This window comes from Talpa occidentalis, unplaced genomic scaffold (assembly GCF_014898055.3).
Source record: "Talpa occidentalis isolate TD23 unplaced genomic scaffold, MPIMG_talOcc4v2.1 talOcc4.6, whole genome shotgun sequence".
NCBI lineage: Eukaryota > Metazoa > Chordata > Mammalia > Eulipotyphla > Talpidae > Talpa > Talpa occidentalis.
The window spans coordinates 134114275-134132860 of record NW_023604972.1 but is presented as its reverse complement, the minus strand read 5'-3'; the positions used below and the strand labels follow the sequence as shown (position 1 = coordinate 134132860).

The 18586-nt window shown below is 41.8% G+C and overlaps 1 protein-coding gene across 1 annotated transcript in view; it reads right to left on the bottom strand.

The window, feature by feature from the left end:
• DNAH5 (dynein axonemal heavy chain 5) overlaps positions 1-18586 on the bottom strand; it is a 187602-nt gene that overhangs the window by 102778 nt on the left and 66238 nt on the right. Inside the window, exons 33-40 of the mRNA XM_037529755.2 lie at positions 17609-17821; positions 16639-16863; positions 15207-15379; positions 12560-12738; positions 11980-12167; positions 11157-11351; positions 1512-1646; positions 602-709 (exon numbers count right to left, since the gene is read on the bottom strand). Coding sequence (XP_037385652.1) covers positions 602-709; positions 1512-1646; positions 11157-11351; positions 11980-12167; positions 12560-12738; positions 15207-15379; positions 16639-16863; positions 17609-17821 — 1416 coding nt within the window. The remainder of the gene's footprint in view (positions 1-601; positions 710-1511; positions 1647-11156; positions 11352-11979; positions 12168-12559; positions 12739-15206; positions 15380-16638; positions 16864-17608; positions 17822-18586) is intronic.

The following is an 18586-nucleotide window of genomic DNA, read 5'->3' as shown; positions in this document are numbered from 1 at the left end:
GAGCTAATCACAACTTGCATAAAATATTTTTTCCAAACTCTTTTCATAGGAGAGCAAATTGAGAGACATGATTCACACGACTCATTTTGATTCCTGGGAAGATTATAAAAAAGTAAAGTTAACCAAGCGTCATGGAAAATTCAGACAACTGATGATATGCATAGTGGGGTCGACCCCTCAGAGCCCAAGGAAGAAATCATAAGAGATCCTGGACTCCAGAAGAAAGAATGATGATGAGAAGCCCTTGCAATTGACATGCAGAGACATGGGGGTGAGGAGCCTGGAGACCAAAGCAGAGTGGCAAACAGCAGGACCACAGATAGAGCCACGCCTGCGGACCTGCCCCCCACACAGCACTTCGGAGCTGGTGTGGATAGTCCATCTGGAACTAGGCCAGGAACACATGGGCAGCTATACCATGACACCTCCTGGCAGGAAGAGCTTTGTTGCAGGGTGGGGAAGGTAGGTCTCTGCAAACAGTGGGTGCAGCCTCAGGCGTTATTCTCAGAACCCACAGATTTAGGCCACATAAGGCACCCTTGATTTCCACTAAATGCAAATGAACCTGGCACAGCTCTTCATGCCTTGTGAAAGGTATTACCTTTCTACTAATCGCCATTTCCAGTTCGGGGTAGCCGGCCTTGTCCAGCAGAATATTTGGGAAAAGGTCTTCAATCAAACTCAAAAATAAAGGTTCATCCTCATCAATCTAGAAAGGAAAGGGAAGTCAGACCAATGATTTGGCACAAACAAAGCTCTTCACAGAAAGACTGCAAATGTCCAAGACAGACCAGACTGTTGTTTAATCACTACCTTTCACAAGTAAATCATCCCGTTCAGTGAAATTGAGTGATATTTACCTAATATCTTCTATAAATTAAAATTATTTACAAAGAAATGCGGCTGAAGAAAAGGAAGGGAAAATACCACCTAAATGTTCATCTTTCCACCAAAAAAGCCACTTTAGGGAATTGCTACATTATCTAATTAAATTTCTAATTAAAATTAAAAAGATGTTTTTAAATGAAACAGTAGAAAATTCATGAATTGGAACTAGCTTTGTAATTTTATTTGGAAATAAAAATACATCATTCTGTCACCCTGTACATAGGTCAACTGATGGCACACAATCAATGATCAGTCTGTGTAACATAAAAGATTGTAAAATGATTACACACAGACAGAATTATATACAATTTCCTGTCAAGATCTATAGACTCTTTAAAAAGAAATTTTAGCTCTAAAACACAAAGATGATTCAAGGTCATTGGAAACTTAACATGTGGATTTCTTATACCCATTTCAATTCTACTGGAATAAGAATATTTAGATGAGATATGTCACCACAGAAATTCAAAAAAAATGTAATCTAGAATTATGATCTCCTGAGCTTTACCTGACAGTTGGGCATTTGCAATGAGTATCTTAAATAAATGTTGCCAACCCTAACCTACGCTAGTTAGTTGCACGGACACTTGAGTGGGAAGCACATCACCACCTGAGTGACTCACCAGTTTAGAAAGATTCATGTCCCTCAGCACACGCATGACGATGGTGGACTCCGTGTCCGTGGGGTTGGCTCTCTTGGCTGCCCCCAGAGTCCGCAGAACTGACAGAATATTACGCAGACCGAAGTCATAATGCACCTGCAGGATTTGAGGTACACCAGGCTTACTTTCCATATGAACTCACCCATGGAGACTATAAATGCAGCAGAAAACCTATTTGCAATAATGTATAAATGCTGATTTGCTCTTAGAAAACTTGTGCAGCTAGTGGAGCAATAAGCTTTTTTGATCAATATTATTTTTAAGCAAATAGAGAATACTCAGGCATCCTCTCATTGTACTATCATTCACTGAAGCCCTCATATCGGCTTGTAGGAGGGGGAGGAACAGACATCCTTTTGGAGAACAGATGTCCTCTTGAGTTTCTCCTTTTTTTATGAAGTTATGTTGTGTTATGTCATTTGTATTTTGGGGGCATAGGATCCCCCCTTCAGGTGTTATTACCATAGCACCTCTGCAGAGCACCCACAGTCCCATCCCATAGGCCACTGGGCTCCCTCCCCACTTTTTTCTCACCTCTTTTTGTGTCCTTTCTCTCTGGAAACCTCACTTCTATAGTCAGTTTTCCAGGGTGAGTTTTAAGTTTGGCTTTATCTGACCCTTTGTCTGGTTTCTCTACATTCCACCCATAAGTGACACTAGCCAGCAAATGACTTCTTGATCATTCATAAGAAAACATCTATTACTCCGCAATCAAAAAAGATAAACTCATGCCATTTGCAGCAACATGGATAGAAAGAGATCATGCTCAGCAAAATAAGCCAGAAAGAAAAAGAAAAATACTGGATGGTCTCACTCATAGCAGGAATTTAGAAAACCTAAATAAGGGACCAGGAAAAAGACTCACTATAATAAAGTGAAAATCAAAATCAACAAGCAACTATAAACCAGAGACACACTACTACGGGGGTGGGTGGAGAAGGGCTAGGGTCAAAATAAGGGGGGTGGGAATTGTATGGGGTCTGTAACCAAGATGAAATTGCATACATTGTGCAAAAATGAAAAATGATGTAAAAAATACATAAAATTTAAAAAGAAGAAGAAAAAGAAAACATCTTCATGTCCCTAAAGCTAAAATTCAGAACCAGAATTGAACTGAGACTTTACTTGTGACTATTACAGGTAAGGAGGGAGGGGCTTGCTGCTAAGGAAGAAGACTAGCTACATCCCAGGACTGCCTAGAGTGGGGAAGAACAAGGACAAACCAAAAATCAAGACCCAGCTTTGCTACTTCCTGACATATGTTCAAGAAGTATAACCATGCCAAATTTAACACATATAAATTGAGTAATTAAAAACCAATCATCCAGCCACTAAGGTAGACAATATGGCAGTTACTCAAAAATAAAAAATAGAGCTACCCTATGATCCAGCAATCCCATTTCTGGGCACATATCCAAAAGAAGTGAAAGATGCCTCAAAGATACAGAGAGTTGTACACCAGTTCTCAGCAGCACCTCCCCGATGCCCAGGAGCTATTGTCCACCTGTGCTTGGATGGATAAACAGAATGCAGCCCTGGGTAGAATGCACATTATCCAGCCATAAAAAGGAATCCAACCTTGTCACATATACAACACGGATAAACCCTGAGAACATCATGCTAAGTAAAATTAACCGATTACCAAGACAAATCTGTAGGATTCTACTTATGTGAGGTGTCTATAATAGCCCAATGCACAGATGCAGAAGAGAACACAGCACTAGGTGGATGGGGACAGAGTTGCTGCTGTTCAGGGAACAGAGTTTCAGTTCTCGAAGATGAGAAAGTTATGGAGATCTGGTTCCCAATATTAAGAATACATGTAACAACACTAAACTCTACACATAAAATGGGTAAAATAGCAAATTTTATGTTAAATGCTTTTACCACCATAAAAAATATCTATGAAAAACCAAACCCAAACCATTTCCTGCTGAGGTAACTGGGCACAGTGTGGTTATTTACTAGGCACCCCTTGGAGGACGATGAACATTAAAATATTCAGATTAAATCCTGGCCTCAGCAATTTACATTCTAGTAGAGGCAATAAAATAAAAACATGAGCAAAGTTACAGAAAAGTGACAATGATTGCATAGTGCTAGTGGGTGACAGGAATCAAGGAAAACTTTCAGGTGTTGGACTCAGTTCTATCTGAGTGAATAGGATGGTCGTCCCTTATGTGGGCATCATCTAATTCACTGAGCACACAAATAGAACAAAAAGGTGCAGGAAGGTTGGATTTGCCCTCTCTCTGCTTGACAATTGAGCTGGAATATCAGTCTTCTCTTGCTCTCAGTGCTCCTGGTTAAGGGAGCATCGGACTTGGACTAGAATCTACACCATCAGCCCTTCCTACTACATCCCTGGCTCTCCTGGGGTCCTGGCTTCCAGATGGCATGTCATGCAACTCTCAGCTTCCATGCCTATGTAAGCCAATGCCTTAAAATAAAGGTCTTTAAATATATATATATATAGGCTCCCCTCCCCCGCCCACAGAGGCGGCACTCTCCGACCGGCAGAGAGGAGGAAACAACAAACCAAAACGGCCCACAAGAACAAACGACGCAGCAAGCGGGACTGTGAGCGGAAAGGAACTATTGCAGCCACCACACCCCGTGAACGGGAGCTGAGGCGAACCCTGCAGGATCCGCCCCGGCGGTGAGCGAATGGCTCCGGGCGCCATTAGAGAAGAACAAAGACCCCGGGAGACCCGCACACAGCCCGGGCTGCCGGTAAGCTGGCGCGGAAACGCGGCGCGCTTGGCCCGCTTGAAAAGAAAACGCAGACCGGGATCGCAGCGGCCCAGGTCCCCGCGCCTGCGACCTAGGCTTGCGGGGAGACGCGCGGAGGTCCTCACTGAGGTGAAGGTCCCTCCCTGAGTGAGCAGGCCCAGGCGTCCAGGCATGGGAGCGGTGCAAAAGGCGCCATTCCCGCGCCACTGAACTGGGCTACAGCCCGCGTCCTGGACCTGAGGGCTTTGGAACTGAGACCCGGGGCACGAAATTAGGGGCGTGGGTTCCCCACGACGGTGGGGCACAAGGCAGACACAGCACCCCAAAGCCGTTGAGGTGTACCCTACCATCCCCGCTCTGCTCCCTGTCCCACGGGGTGGAAAATCAGCTCCCCAAGGGCTCTAGGAGAGATCTCTGGCGCCACCTAGCGACTTGAAGCCAGCACAGGCTCCTGAAGGAGCTAGTGGCCAGCTGGGGAGTTAGCCCACGCCGGGCCCCTTCCGAACAAGTAGTCTGAGCCCACAGGGGGAGCGAGCACCCACAGCCGGGGCAGACCAGGCGCGCAGAAGAGTGTGCCTGACACCGGACTCGCAGGGAGTGTGTCCCACATCACCATTTTAGAACAGGGACATTTCTTCAGTAAAGACTACCTGCACAAGGCTTCCTCAGGAGCCAGAGGTGAGCAGGGGAAGTTCGCCCACGCCAGACCCCCTCTGGCCTGCAGTCCAAGCCCAGAGGGGGAACAGGAACCCACCGCTGGGGCAGACCAGGCGCACAGGGGAGTGTGTCCCCACATCGACATTTTAGGACAGGGACCTTTCTCCAATAAAGACTGCTTGAAACTGACAGATGACTCCTGGAGGAACCAGAGGGGAGCAGAGAAGCCCACCCAAGATGCCGGCCACTCCCAACAACACAGTGTCCCAACGCATACGGCAAATTAGAAAACAGACAGTAGGGAGGAGAAGAACCACACGCAACCTAGCAACTCTCCAGAGAAAAAGCACACCACAAAAAGAAAACCAGCCCCCAGATTGCAACGACAGTAACTTGGAAGAACTTCTGAGCCTTCCAGAAAGAGAATTTAAAATTGCCGTGATTAAAAAACTGACAGAAGTCATAAAGGAAAACAATGATAAGGGAAAAATAATCAATGATCAGAAGAATGAAATTGAGTCCCTAAAGAGGGAAGTAAAAGAAATGCAGGAGATCAAAGAATTAGTGGAAGAACTAAAGAATTCTGGGAAAAGCAATGAAAGCAGAATTGATGAAATGGAAGAACGAATAAGTGCTCTTGAAGACACAGAAATAAAAAGAACCAAAACAGAAAAGGAAAGAGAAGTACGAAGGAAAAAGAATGAAGAAAGACTTCGGGAACTATCTGACTCCATGAGGAAAGGAAATATAAGAGTTATAGGAATACCAGAAGGAGAGGAGAGAGAAGTAGGAACAGAGAAAATATTCAAAGAGATAATTGAAGAGAACTTCCCAAATGTGAAGAAGGAGCTGAAAATTGATATACAAGAAGCAAGAAGAACACCAAACTTCCACGACGAAAGAAAAAATACAGCAAGACACATAATAGTAAAGCTCCCTAGAATCCAGGACAAGGAAAAAATAATGAAGCTGGCAAGAGGGAAGAAACAGATAACATTCAAAGGAAAGCCAATCAGGCTGACATCAGACTTCTCCGAAGAAACACTATGGGCAAGGAGAGAGTGGAGGGACATAGTCAACAGACTCCAAGAAAACAGATGCCAACCAAGAATACTCTATCCCGCAAAGCTCTCCTTCCTCTTTGAAGAAAGAATATGGACCTTCCCAGACAAACAGAAACTCCGGAATTTCATTGCAACTAAACCCCCACTCCAAAAAATACTACAAGGAGTCCTAAAGCCAGAACCTCAGAGGGACGAATAACAATGAAAGAAGGCCAAAAAAAAAAAAAAGTTATTAAAAGAATAAATAAATAAAATCAAAGGAAAGACAAACACAATGGCAAATACAGATGTTAACATATCAATATTAACTCTAAATGTAAATGGACTAAACTCTTCAATAAAAAGACACAGAGTTGCAGCCTGGATTAAGAAACAAAACCCAACCTTTTGCTGTCTCCAGGAAACACATTTAGCTACAAAAGATAAAAATAGGCTCAAAGTTAAAGGATGGAAAACAATCCTACAAGCAAATGGGCCAAAAAAGAAAACAGGAACAGCTATACTTATATCAGATAAAACAGATTTCAAACTCAAAAAGATAAAAAGAGACCCCAATGGTCACTACATTATGATCAAGGGGACAATACTTCAAGAAGAAATAACACTCATTAACATATACTCACCAAACGAAGGAGCACCAAAATATATCAGACAACTGTTGTCCTCTCTGAAAACAGACATCAGAGAAAACACATACGTAGTGGGAGACTTCAACACACCACTATCAACAATGGATAGATCAACAAGACAAAAAATAGGTAAAGAAACCAAAGCTCTAAATAAGAACCTAGAGCAATTGGGCTTAACAGACATCTATAGAACACTAAACCCCAAAAAAACGGAGTACACATTTTTCTCAAGCGCACACGGATCATTCTCCAGGATCGATCACATACTGGGGAACAAGACAAACATCAACAGATACACCAAGATTGAAATCATATCAACCATCTTTTCTGACCATGAAGGCATCAAACTAGAAATAAACCATAAAAAGAAGGCAAGGAACTTTCCTACCTCATGGAGATTAAAAACCACACTACTGGAAGACCACTGGACTAATGAGGAGATCAAAGAAGAAATTAAAAAATTTTTTGAATTGAACGACAAGGAGGACACCAATATCCTAAATGTATGGGATGCAGCAAAAGCAGTAATAAGAGGAAAATATATAGCAATAGAAGCTCACATCAAGAAACAAGAAAGAACTCAAAGAAACAACCTAATCTCGAAGCTCAAAGATCTAGAAAAAGAACAACAAAAAAACCCCAAAACCAGTAGAAGAAAAGAAATAATAAAAACCAAAGCAGAAATAAATGAAATTGAAACTAAAAAAACAATCCAAAAGATCAATGAAACCAAAAGCTGGTTCTTTGAAAAAATCAATAAAATAGACAAACCCCTAGCCAGGCTCACAAAGGAAAAAAGGGAGAAAGCACAAATAAACAGGATCATCAATGAAAGAGGAGAAATCACAACGGACACAGCAGAAATCAAAAGAATAATCAGTAACTACTATGAACAGTTATATGGAAACAAGCTTAACAATCTAGAGGAGATGGACAAATTCCTACAACTCTACAATCACCCAAAGCTAGATAAAGAAGAAATAGAACACCTAAACAGACCAATTACAATTAGCGAAATTGAAATGGTAATCAAAAACCTCCCCAAAAACAAAAGCCCAGGACCTGATGGATTTACAAATGAATTCTACCAAACATTCAGAGACGAATTAGTGCCTATCCTTCACAAACTCTTCCAAAAAATTGAGAAGGAAGGGACAATACCAAACACGTTCTATGAAGCCAACATTACACTAATACCAAAACCGAACAAGGACAACACAAAAAAGGAAAACTACAGGCCAATCTCCCTAATGAACACTGATGCAAAAATCCTCAATAAAATTTTAGCCATCAGAATCCAACAATGTATCCATAAGATAATTCACCACGACCAAGTAGGATTCATTCCAGGGGCACAAGGATGGTTTAACATCCGAAAATCAATCAACGTTATCCAACACATCAACAAAAAGAAATATAAAAACCATATGATAATATCAATAGATGCTGAGAAAGCTTTCGACAAAGTGCAACACCCATTCATGATAAAAGCCCTTGAAATTCTTGGGATACAAGGAACATACCTCAACATCATAAAGGCCATCTATGACAAGCCAACAGCCAGTATCATTCTCAATGGTGAAAAGCTGAAAGCAATTCCATTAAGATCTGGAACAAGACAAGGATGTCCACTCTCACCACTGCTTTTCAATATAATACTGGAAGTCCTAGCCAGGGCAATAAGACAAGAGAAAGACATCCAAGGAATCCAAATAGGAAAAGAAGAAGTCAAACTATCACTATTTGCAGACGATATGATATTATACATAGAGAACCCCAAAAACTCCACAGAAAAGCTAATTCAACTCATCAATCAGTTCAGTAAAGTGGCAGGATACAAAATCAACACGCAAAAGTCAGTAGCCTTCCTATACACAAACAATAAATCTGAAGAAGAAGAAATCAAAAAAACCATCCCTTTTGTTATTGAAACAAAAAAAAATCAAATATTTGGGAATAAATCTAACAAAAGAGGTAAAGGACCTATACAAAGAAAACTATAAAACACTGTTAAAAGAAATAGAAGAAGACACAAAGAAATGGAGAGACATCCCCTGCTCGTGGATTGGAAGAATAAACATTATTAAAATGGCCATTCTTCCAAAAGCAATATACAGATTCAATGCTATTCCAATCAAAATTTCAATGTCATTCTTCAAAGAAATAGAACAATTATTGATGAAATTCATATGGAATCACAAAAAACCCCGAATAGCCAAAGCTCTCCTGAAAAAAAAAGAAGGGAATGGAGGCATCACACTCCCAGACTTCAAACTCTACTACAAAGCCATAATCATCAAAACTGCATGGTATTGGAACAAGAACAGACATACAGACCAATGGAATCGAATAGAAAATCCAGAAGTAAACCCACAGATTTATGGTCAACTAATCTTTGACAAAGGAGCAAAGACTATGCATTGGAGCAAAGAAAGTTTGTTCAGTAAATGGTGCTGGGAAAACTGGGTCGCTACATGCAAAAGAATGAAGCTTGACCACTACCTCACACCATACACAAAAATCAACTCAAAATGGATTAAAGAACTAGACATAAGACCTGAAACCATAAAATATATAGAAGGAAATATAGGCGAAACACTACGTGATTTGCACATCAAAGACATCTTTACAGACACATCACCCAAAGCAGTGATAGTGAAGACAAAGATAAACAGCTGGGACTACATCAAATTAAAGAGCTTCTGCACAGCAAAAGAGACAATAACAAAAACAAAGAGAAACCCCACCAACTGGGAGAACATTTTTGCACCCAACACTAATGATAAAGGACTGATCACAAAAATCTGCAAAGAGCTGATGAGACTCAACAACAACAAAGAAAATAATCCAGTCAAAAAATGGGCAGAAGAGCTAAAAAGAAACTTCTCTGAAGAGGAAATGCAAATGGCCAACAGGCATATGAAAAAATGTTCAACATCACTTGCCATCAGGGAAATGCAAATCAAAACTACCATGAGATACCATCTCACACCAGTGAGAATGGCACATATTAAAAAAACTAGCAACAACAAATGCTGGCGAGGGTGTGGAGAAAAAGGAACTCTTCTGCACTGTTGGTGGGAGTGCAAACTGGTCCAACCAATGTGGAAAGCTGTGTGGAGATTTCTGGACCTACTAAACATAGAGCTTCCATAGGATCCAGCAATTCCACTCCTAGGTATTTACCCAAAGGACACAGAAACATCAATTCCAAAGAACACCTGCACCCCTATGTTTATAGCAGCACTGTTTACAATAGCTAAGCTTTGGAAACAACCCAAATGCCCAAAAATAGATGACTGGATCAAGAAGATGTGGTACATATATACCATGGAATATTACTCAGCATTCAAAAAAGATAAACACATGCAATTTGCAGCAACATGGATGGCGCTGGAAGGGATCATGCTCAGCGAAATAAGCCAAAAAGAAAAAGAAAAATACCGGATGGTCTCACTCATAGCAGGAATCTAGAAAACTTAAATAAGGGACCAGGAAAATGAATAACTATAAGAAAGTGAAAATCAAAATCAACAAAAAACTATGAACCAGAGACACTTTTTTGGGGGCGGGGGCGGGAGGGGAGGGATTGGGGTCAGAATGGGGGGGCTGCAATTGTATGGGGAATATAACAATAAAATTTTAAAAAAATAAATAAATATATATATATATATATATATTTACACTGATGTATATACACCCATGTATATTTATTTATACACCCATTGTACATTTACACCCATGTGTATATATATATATATGGCAGATGGAACCACAGCCCCCAGCGCTCCTGACCCATAGCAACTACAGAGTAGTGTGCATTCTTTTAAGCGACTAAGTTGTGGGAACATGGTCAAGAGAAAACTAATGTAGATGTGACAAATGATGACTTCCATGCCTCTTACCTGGACAGAATCTGTTAATACAAACAGTACATGAAACCACCAAGGAATTTGCAACACATAAGACAATTAGCAAAGCTTGGGGAAAAAAAAATTGAGTTTGGAAATGATAAGGGCAAGAGAACTATACTAACCAAAATAAGTCAGGAGAAAGACAAATGCCCAATGACTTCACTCATATATGGAATATAAAGAAACACCGCAAAGAAATAGATAAAATTAAACCACTAGAAATGTGACTGAAGAACTGAGGCTGCTGGGGGGAGGCTAGGCAATGGGCAGCAACAGGGACAGGACATCCACTTGCAAACTGTGGTAAACTCTGGGTGCCTGGCGTGGGGTGTGGTAACACACATCTGAAGGGGTTTGATCCCATACCTTTAAATCATACATGGTGTCGTAAACCAGCGTTGCCTCAATAACTCAGAATACCAGAAAATGCAATGCACTTGTTAATAGAACTATGCACATAAAAATTTTGTGGTGATACAGGTTTCTACTATTTATTAATACGGTGCTTTTTGTCAAGCACCCCTGGTCTACTACGTTTCAAAATGAGATACTTTCACTGAAGAAAAAACCTGAAACATGGCGGAGTACAGAGACCTTCCAACTTCGCACCTGCTTAGAAAGCTGCTCCTCACACAGCTTGTAGAGCGTGAAAAACTTCCTGGCCAGAACGATGTTGTCGATGAAGCCGCAGCTGGCCAGCTTCACCCTGATGATGATCTGCCTGTCGGGGACCATCATAGCCACAGAGCGGAAGTTAATCTTCAAATTTTCAGGGAGCTCCTGCCGCCCAGCATAGCCAGGATTCTACACAGAAAATAAAACCTCAGGATGGATGACACAGTTGTGGGGCTGCCACACACATGGACATGTTATTCATGAAAGGTTCATTCTGCACACATGCACATCTGGAATGACAGAGCAGCCACTTAGAGAGCTCGAGCTCCCTGTACTGGGGATCTAGGTCATGAGCTGCTACTATGAGCTCTGTTTAGCACCAAAGTCTTTTTTAATATTAAATACTAATTTATTTAATTCATTCATTTTCCAACCTGTTTATTCTAGTTCAGCATCAATGATAGCTGAAAGCTATCCCAGTAGCTCAGGGCACAAAGTGGGAATGACATCACAGGACTAGTGCCATCTGTCTGTCTGTCTGTTTCACTTTCTCTCTCTCTTTTTGTCTCTATCTATCTATCTATCTATCTATCTATCTATCTATCTATCTATCATCTATCTATCTATCTCTGGCTCCCTCATACCTGGACAATCTAGGCGCACCAAATAACTAAGGTAGTCCCAAAGTCTTTCAAACAGGAATGAAAAGTGCAGCCCCTAAAAGCCACTTATGGAAAGAAGGTCACGTATGATGGGGACTCTGCATGGACTCTGTGCTAAGAGGCTGAATTCAGCAGCTCCGCTCCTGGTTCCTTACCATGGTTAGAAAAAGCCCAAATTCAGGGTTCATGGTCACATTATCTCCATCGGTAAAAACAAAAGATTTTTTACGCTCCTTTTTACATGTCAGAATAATGGAAATTTGCTGGGCTGCCACAGAGAGGACCGGTAGATCGATACGGTTGAATTCATCAAAACAACCCCAGGAGCCAGACTGGGCCAGGCCTTAGAAAGGAAATTAAATAGAAAAACCAATTAGCATATAATTTTGGAAAGGCAAGACAAGAAGCATTATGAAGGTGCCAAGACAAACTAGAGATGAATTTATTCAAAAAAAAAAACAAGTTTAACAAATAGATGTTCACAACATACCGAAAAATAGCTCACGATTTGGGACTTCATTTCTAAACACCCAAATCTGCAGCGATCACAGAACATTACAAACGGCAGGTGACAGTAACGCTTCATCCACACAACACTGATAGGGTCCAGGCTTTTTCAAAAGCTGGTCAATTTAAAAAATGGCACTAACATGTAGCCAATTGCTGGAAAATAAATCTTAACAAGATATTCCACCCTAACTGAAATTCCTCATGAAATAAGACATAAACCCTCACCTTTGAAAATCCGTCCAAGTCCTCGGAAATCCATCTGGTCCGAACAATTGAAAACCACAACGTATTTCCCGAGACACCGACCCATGTCCTTGGTGGTTTCTGTTTTCCCTGTTCCTGCGGGTCCAGCGGGGGCACCTCCCATGCTCATCCCAAGAGCTTGAGCCAGTGTGATATAGCACCTTAAGAGAGAGAGATCACTAGAATCATCCACAGGCATCTAGAAGTTTCTTCTGAGACATCACAGCAAGAGCGTCACCTCCCAATGTTTAAGAACCGAAGATCAGACACTGTCCCTAGATGACCTTTCCAGAACTGTGAGCCTCCAGGTGCACACAGACGTGCAAGGAGGTGGATGTGTGTGTCTGGGGTTCAAATGAGCAGCCCCGGCGGGGGCAGAGGTCAGGGAGTCAATATGCACATGAGTGTTTCAAGTTTCTTGAGGGAAGGCAGAAAAAGGAAGGCAGGAAACCTGCAAGACAGACGGGCAGTCTGAAAAGACAGGAGCCGCCCTCCACGCTATTGGAAGCCCTAAGTCGTGAGTAGAAATGCAGAAAACCAGAGTCCTTGCCCGGTGTGTGTTCAGCGGTGAAGCAGATGAAGAGGAACCTGCAGGCGAGGGTGGGACCCAGGACAGCAGAGGACCCGGTGGGGGCTGGTGTCTGGAAGCACGTGAGAAAGTGTCACACGGAGCGATCAGCTCTGCACGTATTCCGATCAGTGAAAGAAGGCAGCTGGGCGTGCACACTGGGTTTAGCGACACGAAGGTCTGGGGGCTCTCTCACTGGAGGGGAAGGAAAAGGGCAACAGGAGAATAATGACACCCTCAGGTTGTCCTGGGAACCTGCAAATGAGCTTATCTTACGTGGTGACAGGGGCTTCACAGATGATAAGGGCCTTGAGCTGGGGAGATTATCCTGGGTCCTGTCATGAAGCAGATCTAACCCCGTGAGTCCTAAAAGGGAAGAGGGAGGCAGAAAGTGGCTCAGAGCGTGAGAGGAAAAGAGATCTGAAGCGTGAAAATGTCACGAGCCACAGTTGCTGTCTGTGGACACGGAGGAAGGGGCCGCGGGCCACGCAGTGCTGCAGCCTCAAAGCTGGGAAGGGTCTCTGCAGACGTCAGCACATCTGGACCGCAGGGAACAGGACCCTGCCAAGAGCTGCCGTGAGCTGAAGCAGAGTCTCCCCCTAGAAGCTCCAGGAGGCAGCGCCCCCACGTCAGGCCGGCGACAGGTGTGTCAGACTATGAAATAATTGATGTGTGCTGTCTGCGTTTCTAAATATGGTGATTGATTGTGGCAGAAATAGAAAACAAACCTGGAAAGCTTGGTTGGAATGAATTCAAGAAAAAAAGGGTGGAGGGAAATTGTGCTTCTGAGGAGTTTTGATAGGACACAGAAAGGGGGGGAAACCTGGAGCAATCACATGGGGGTTCCCTTCTGGACGCGACCGCAGCGTATGTGTAGGGTGATGAGAAAGGCCCAGCGGAAAGTGAAAATCGATGATGTCCTGGGGGAGAGTGGCCTTGGAGGTGGCACTAGGCTCTCTCCCGAGACCAGCAGAGAAAGTTCCCTGCCCAGGACGGGGCTGGGTCGGAAGGGCCAGAGGGAGGGAGGGAGGTTCTGAAAAGCTGAAAGAGCCTCACAACCAGCGTTTCAAGGAATTCTCCACACTTTGTGAACAGCCACCTCTGACTTCAAAACAAAGCGGAAAAAAACCCCAAAAGGATGTTCAGCAGCCTCCAGTAACAATCCTCTTCCATCCAGACACAAGAAGGAAGATAAAGGGTATGAAGACAGGAAAATGACACCCAATAAAATCTCTTGCTGCGCCTCCATTCTCTGCGGAAAGTGAACATTTCATGTCGTCTCATAAATGAGCAGAAAGAACAATCAAGCAGATGGTAGAGCTGTTACAGCAACCTTTTATATTCCATCTGATAATATTTCAAACCTAATAACCCAGAGGTTCATTCTGTGAAGATGATCACTATTCCGTTTCTGCTCAGGCCAAATACTGATTTTAACACTCAGCCATTTTGTCCAGAGTAAGCACTAGGTGCGCCCCTGCATGCAGCAAATGCAATGAGCTGATGCCACAAAGTCTGAATTAGCCCCTTGGAAGGAACCTTGGAGATAACCCGGTCGATCTTTCAGAAGAGGACACTGAGTCAGGAAGTTGTGAGGTGACTAGCGAACACAGCTGGCAAATAACAGGTGAGAGGAAGAAGTAGGAACCGCAGAGTCCAGGTGATGGCCTCTCCCACTTTTTACCTGAATAAAAAAGCCATCTTAACTTTCTGGCTGTCGAGAAAAACAGGTGCCACGATCCCTAAAGCAGCTCTCAAGCCCGTTGTGATCTGCACCCACTGAGACATGACAACTAACCCCCCTCCTGCCCACTCATGTCCACTGAGGTCATTGAAACCTCAAGACTGAAGGCAACGTCTGTTAGAGTCACAAACCTAAATCCCAGGTGAAGACACAGGTCAAAAGATTCAAATTCAAAAAGACTGAGTTTCAAAGACTTTGGTAGAAAAAAGCCCATCAACTCTAAAGAGATATTAAGCAGAAATCCCCTGTGCAACTGGAGACACTGAAAATGTCAGGCAGAGGGGAGGAGAGGTTTGGAGTCACAGCCCTTCCGTCACCTGTCTGTGAGCGGCGTTATGACAAGTCTGTCAGTGCAGCCCAGAAACTCGTTCTGGTAAATGAACGCCACGTCGGTGATGTGGATCATCATCTTGTCAGTATCTTCATTAAAATAAAACCTGCACTGTTTCAGCCACTCAAAGTCTGTCGGGCTCTTGATATGCATGTGACACTGAAATGCAAAAGGACGTGGTAAAACTGAGATGAGCACCATTAATTAAACACACACATTAGCATTCGTGTAGCTGATATCGGGGAACAATAGGAACCCCCCATTGAGGAAAGAGATGTCAGCCCCATCACCATTTGACCCATTCCTGTATTAGTCAGCAATGGTGTCTTAGAAGATGTGGGGATATGAAAATCCAAGAGACTCCCCTCACCGTGTCCCCCCAATTTCTATTTCTTAAATTTCAGCCTTCAATGTCCAACGCCACAGCCCTAATCATGAAATACAGTCTATGAAAGTCAGGGCAAACAAAGGCAGAACAAAACCATCTCATTAGGATAAAGGCATCTCTTGTTATTATGACAAAGTACATCGTTAGATTTTTTTTTAATCCATTAATTATTTTTCCTAGCATTTGCAGCAGGCCAAAAAAATCTAACATCAAAATGACAGGTTATTGCCAGCAATGTCTTTGTGTGAATTTTTAAATAAAAATTTAAGCCATTTTAATCATTTTCCTTGACAAATAAGAAATCTAAAATTATTCTGAGTCCATTATTTCTGAGAGGCAAATAATGTGCTTAACTATTAACAGGGGATTAGCAGAGAAAGCTTGAATATGCTGCTTTTATTTCCTTTACATCAGAACCAATCTTTCATAATCTCTTTTATATAATGGGGTGAGGCACAATCCAGAAAATTATTAGGAAAATAAGAGCTTCTTGCCTCTTCACCTAATGTATTTTATAGCAGAGGACAAATTTCATTTCTTTTCACATTTCCTATTTTCTATAGCCACATAACTTTCTTTTCCACCCTACTCTCTTTTTAAAGGCAAACACCTGCATGACACCTGAACATCACAAACTCTATGAAGAAAGCACATTTGTAATTACTGACATAAAATGCAGCAAACCCTGTTAGGATGTGATTTCTCAAAAGCCTCGAAGTGCTAACCAACCCAAAGACAATGCAAGCATCTCAGGACACTCCCTGACATCTGAGCCTTAAAAACAGTCACAAAAAGAATTTTAAAATAAGGTCTCGTCTCATAGCCTCGATCAAATCTTAGTGTAGATCATCCAAAGATGACTAAAATTGCAGCTAAAAACTGAAAACAGAAGTCAGCTCTCATCATGAAGTTGGATGCCTGGATTTTAACCTTCTCTTTGAATTCATTCAAACTAATTCCAGTGAGTAAACCCAAAGAGTATCTCGTGTTTGCTTTTTGGCAGGTGCCATGGCATTTATAAGGTATTCACCAGGTCATCGAAGATATCCCTCTGGTGCACGTGGATCGTGATCAGCGTCTCATATTTAACTCGCTCCACGGAGCTCAGGTCCTGCGTGGTGCAGTCTATCAGGGTATTCAGGAGCTCCAGGAAAGACTGGTTGGTTTTCTGCATGATTTTCTTATCAAACTTGGCATTTCTAAGAGCTTCTTCTGAATCCCGTGTCCATATCATTTGAATTCCTAATAATCCCACCTTATGGAAATTAAAAAAAAATAAGGCTCCATTAGTGTATGTGACCTGTTAATATGTTCAAATAGAAATTACAATATAGTGAATAGTAGTGATTACAATGCAAATGAAAAGCTACCCTCGACCTGGCTTGATGTTGTTTCAAAACCTGTAGAAACTCTGTATGTTTGGCTCACCAGGTGATTAATATCTATCAGTCTTGTGATGTATCTACAATTTCTTATAATTCAGTTTTTACAATGTCATATTTCTCCTCAATGGATTTCAAATTACTGGCAGATAAAGAATATGTCTTGAATCTGCTTTCACCAAACAAACACAGGCAAATGCATGTAGTAAATATTCACAATATCCTAATTGATCACATTGGCTAAGAAAACATCATTTTTTGTATTTTAATACTGAAATATATTGCTCATGATTCTGGTAGCACATATTTAAGTACATTTTTATGATGTAAGTTCTGAAACAATTCAATAGAAAAAAACTTTTAAATTGAAAGTATTCCAAATAGCTCTACAACACAAATACATATTTATATTTGGTTATATATTCATGTATATATATTTACTCATACAAATAATTTGTAGCTGAATTCTTTAAACTTATCTACATTTAGCAAATCCCTGTGAAGACCTTAATAATGATCCAAAGCTATTTTAGAGACAGTTGTGTAGTTACAATTGGCAATGTATGAGATCTAAAATGACTATTCCATAAAACTGCTTTCCAATTTCAGTATACAGACCTGAGCAGGGAATGAAGAAAGGAATTCAATCAGCTGGAATCCTGTTTCTTGAATATTTTCAGCCGCCTGGCGAATCACAAGATGTAACGAGTTCTGAGATTCCTCCAGAAGAGAATTAAGCCAAACTTCCACGTTGCCCTCTGCCATCACCGGCTTGGCCAATTCAATTGTCTCGCCCTCTCGAGAGGAAATTGACAGGATGCGATCATAGATCTGTGTTAGAAGCCAAAAAAAAAAAAAAAAGCTATATTCACATAAAGAATTAATTTGTTCATTGCACTCTTGTCAATGTTACCCTTCCCATAGAAAGTTAAACAATGGATTATAAGAGGCAAAATATGGATTTAAAATCAACTTCAAACCAAGGGAAATGTTACCCATGAAACCGAAAATACTAAATCAATTTCAGATATTCTGAGAGGGGAAATTTTGCTTTCTAAGAGAAATATTCAATACAAATATGATGAGCAAAAAAAAAAAAATTCTCTAAAGTCCCTGCAAATGAAAAAAGACTCTCTAGAATCTGTCATCCACCACAGGTTATGAAGCTGAGACTGGCAATGGCCTGGCCGATGTGGTCCGTGCAAACACCTTATGAGGTCATTGTCTGCTAGACACAGTGCTCTGTCCTGGAGTTCTCAGTTGCACACAATATTTTCTGATGCAAGCCCAGCTCCCAGCCTTGGTCATTTCACTTCAGTTTGCACACAGTACAACATAGGCTAGCATCGTTTCTAGAGTTCTAAATTACAGGTTCAAATGGTGCTCTGCCATTCACTGACTATTAGGGACTAAATCATGCCTGCCCTGCTTGCCTGCACACCTCACAGGCTGTTCTTGCCAACTAAACAAAATAGTGCAAACCATAAACACAGTGTCTGTTGCTTGAATTCTTTAGAAACTGGAATATTTTCCCTTCAACCAGATGGCTTGGGCTCAGATTTAGTACTGTGTCAATGAAATCCTCATTGTAGACAG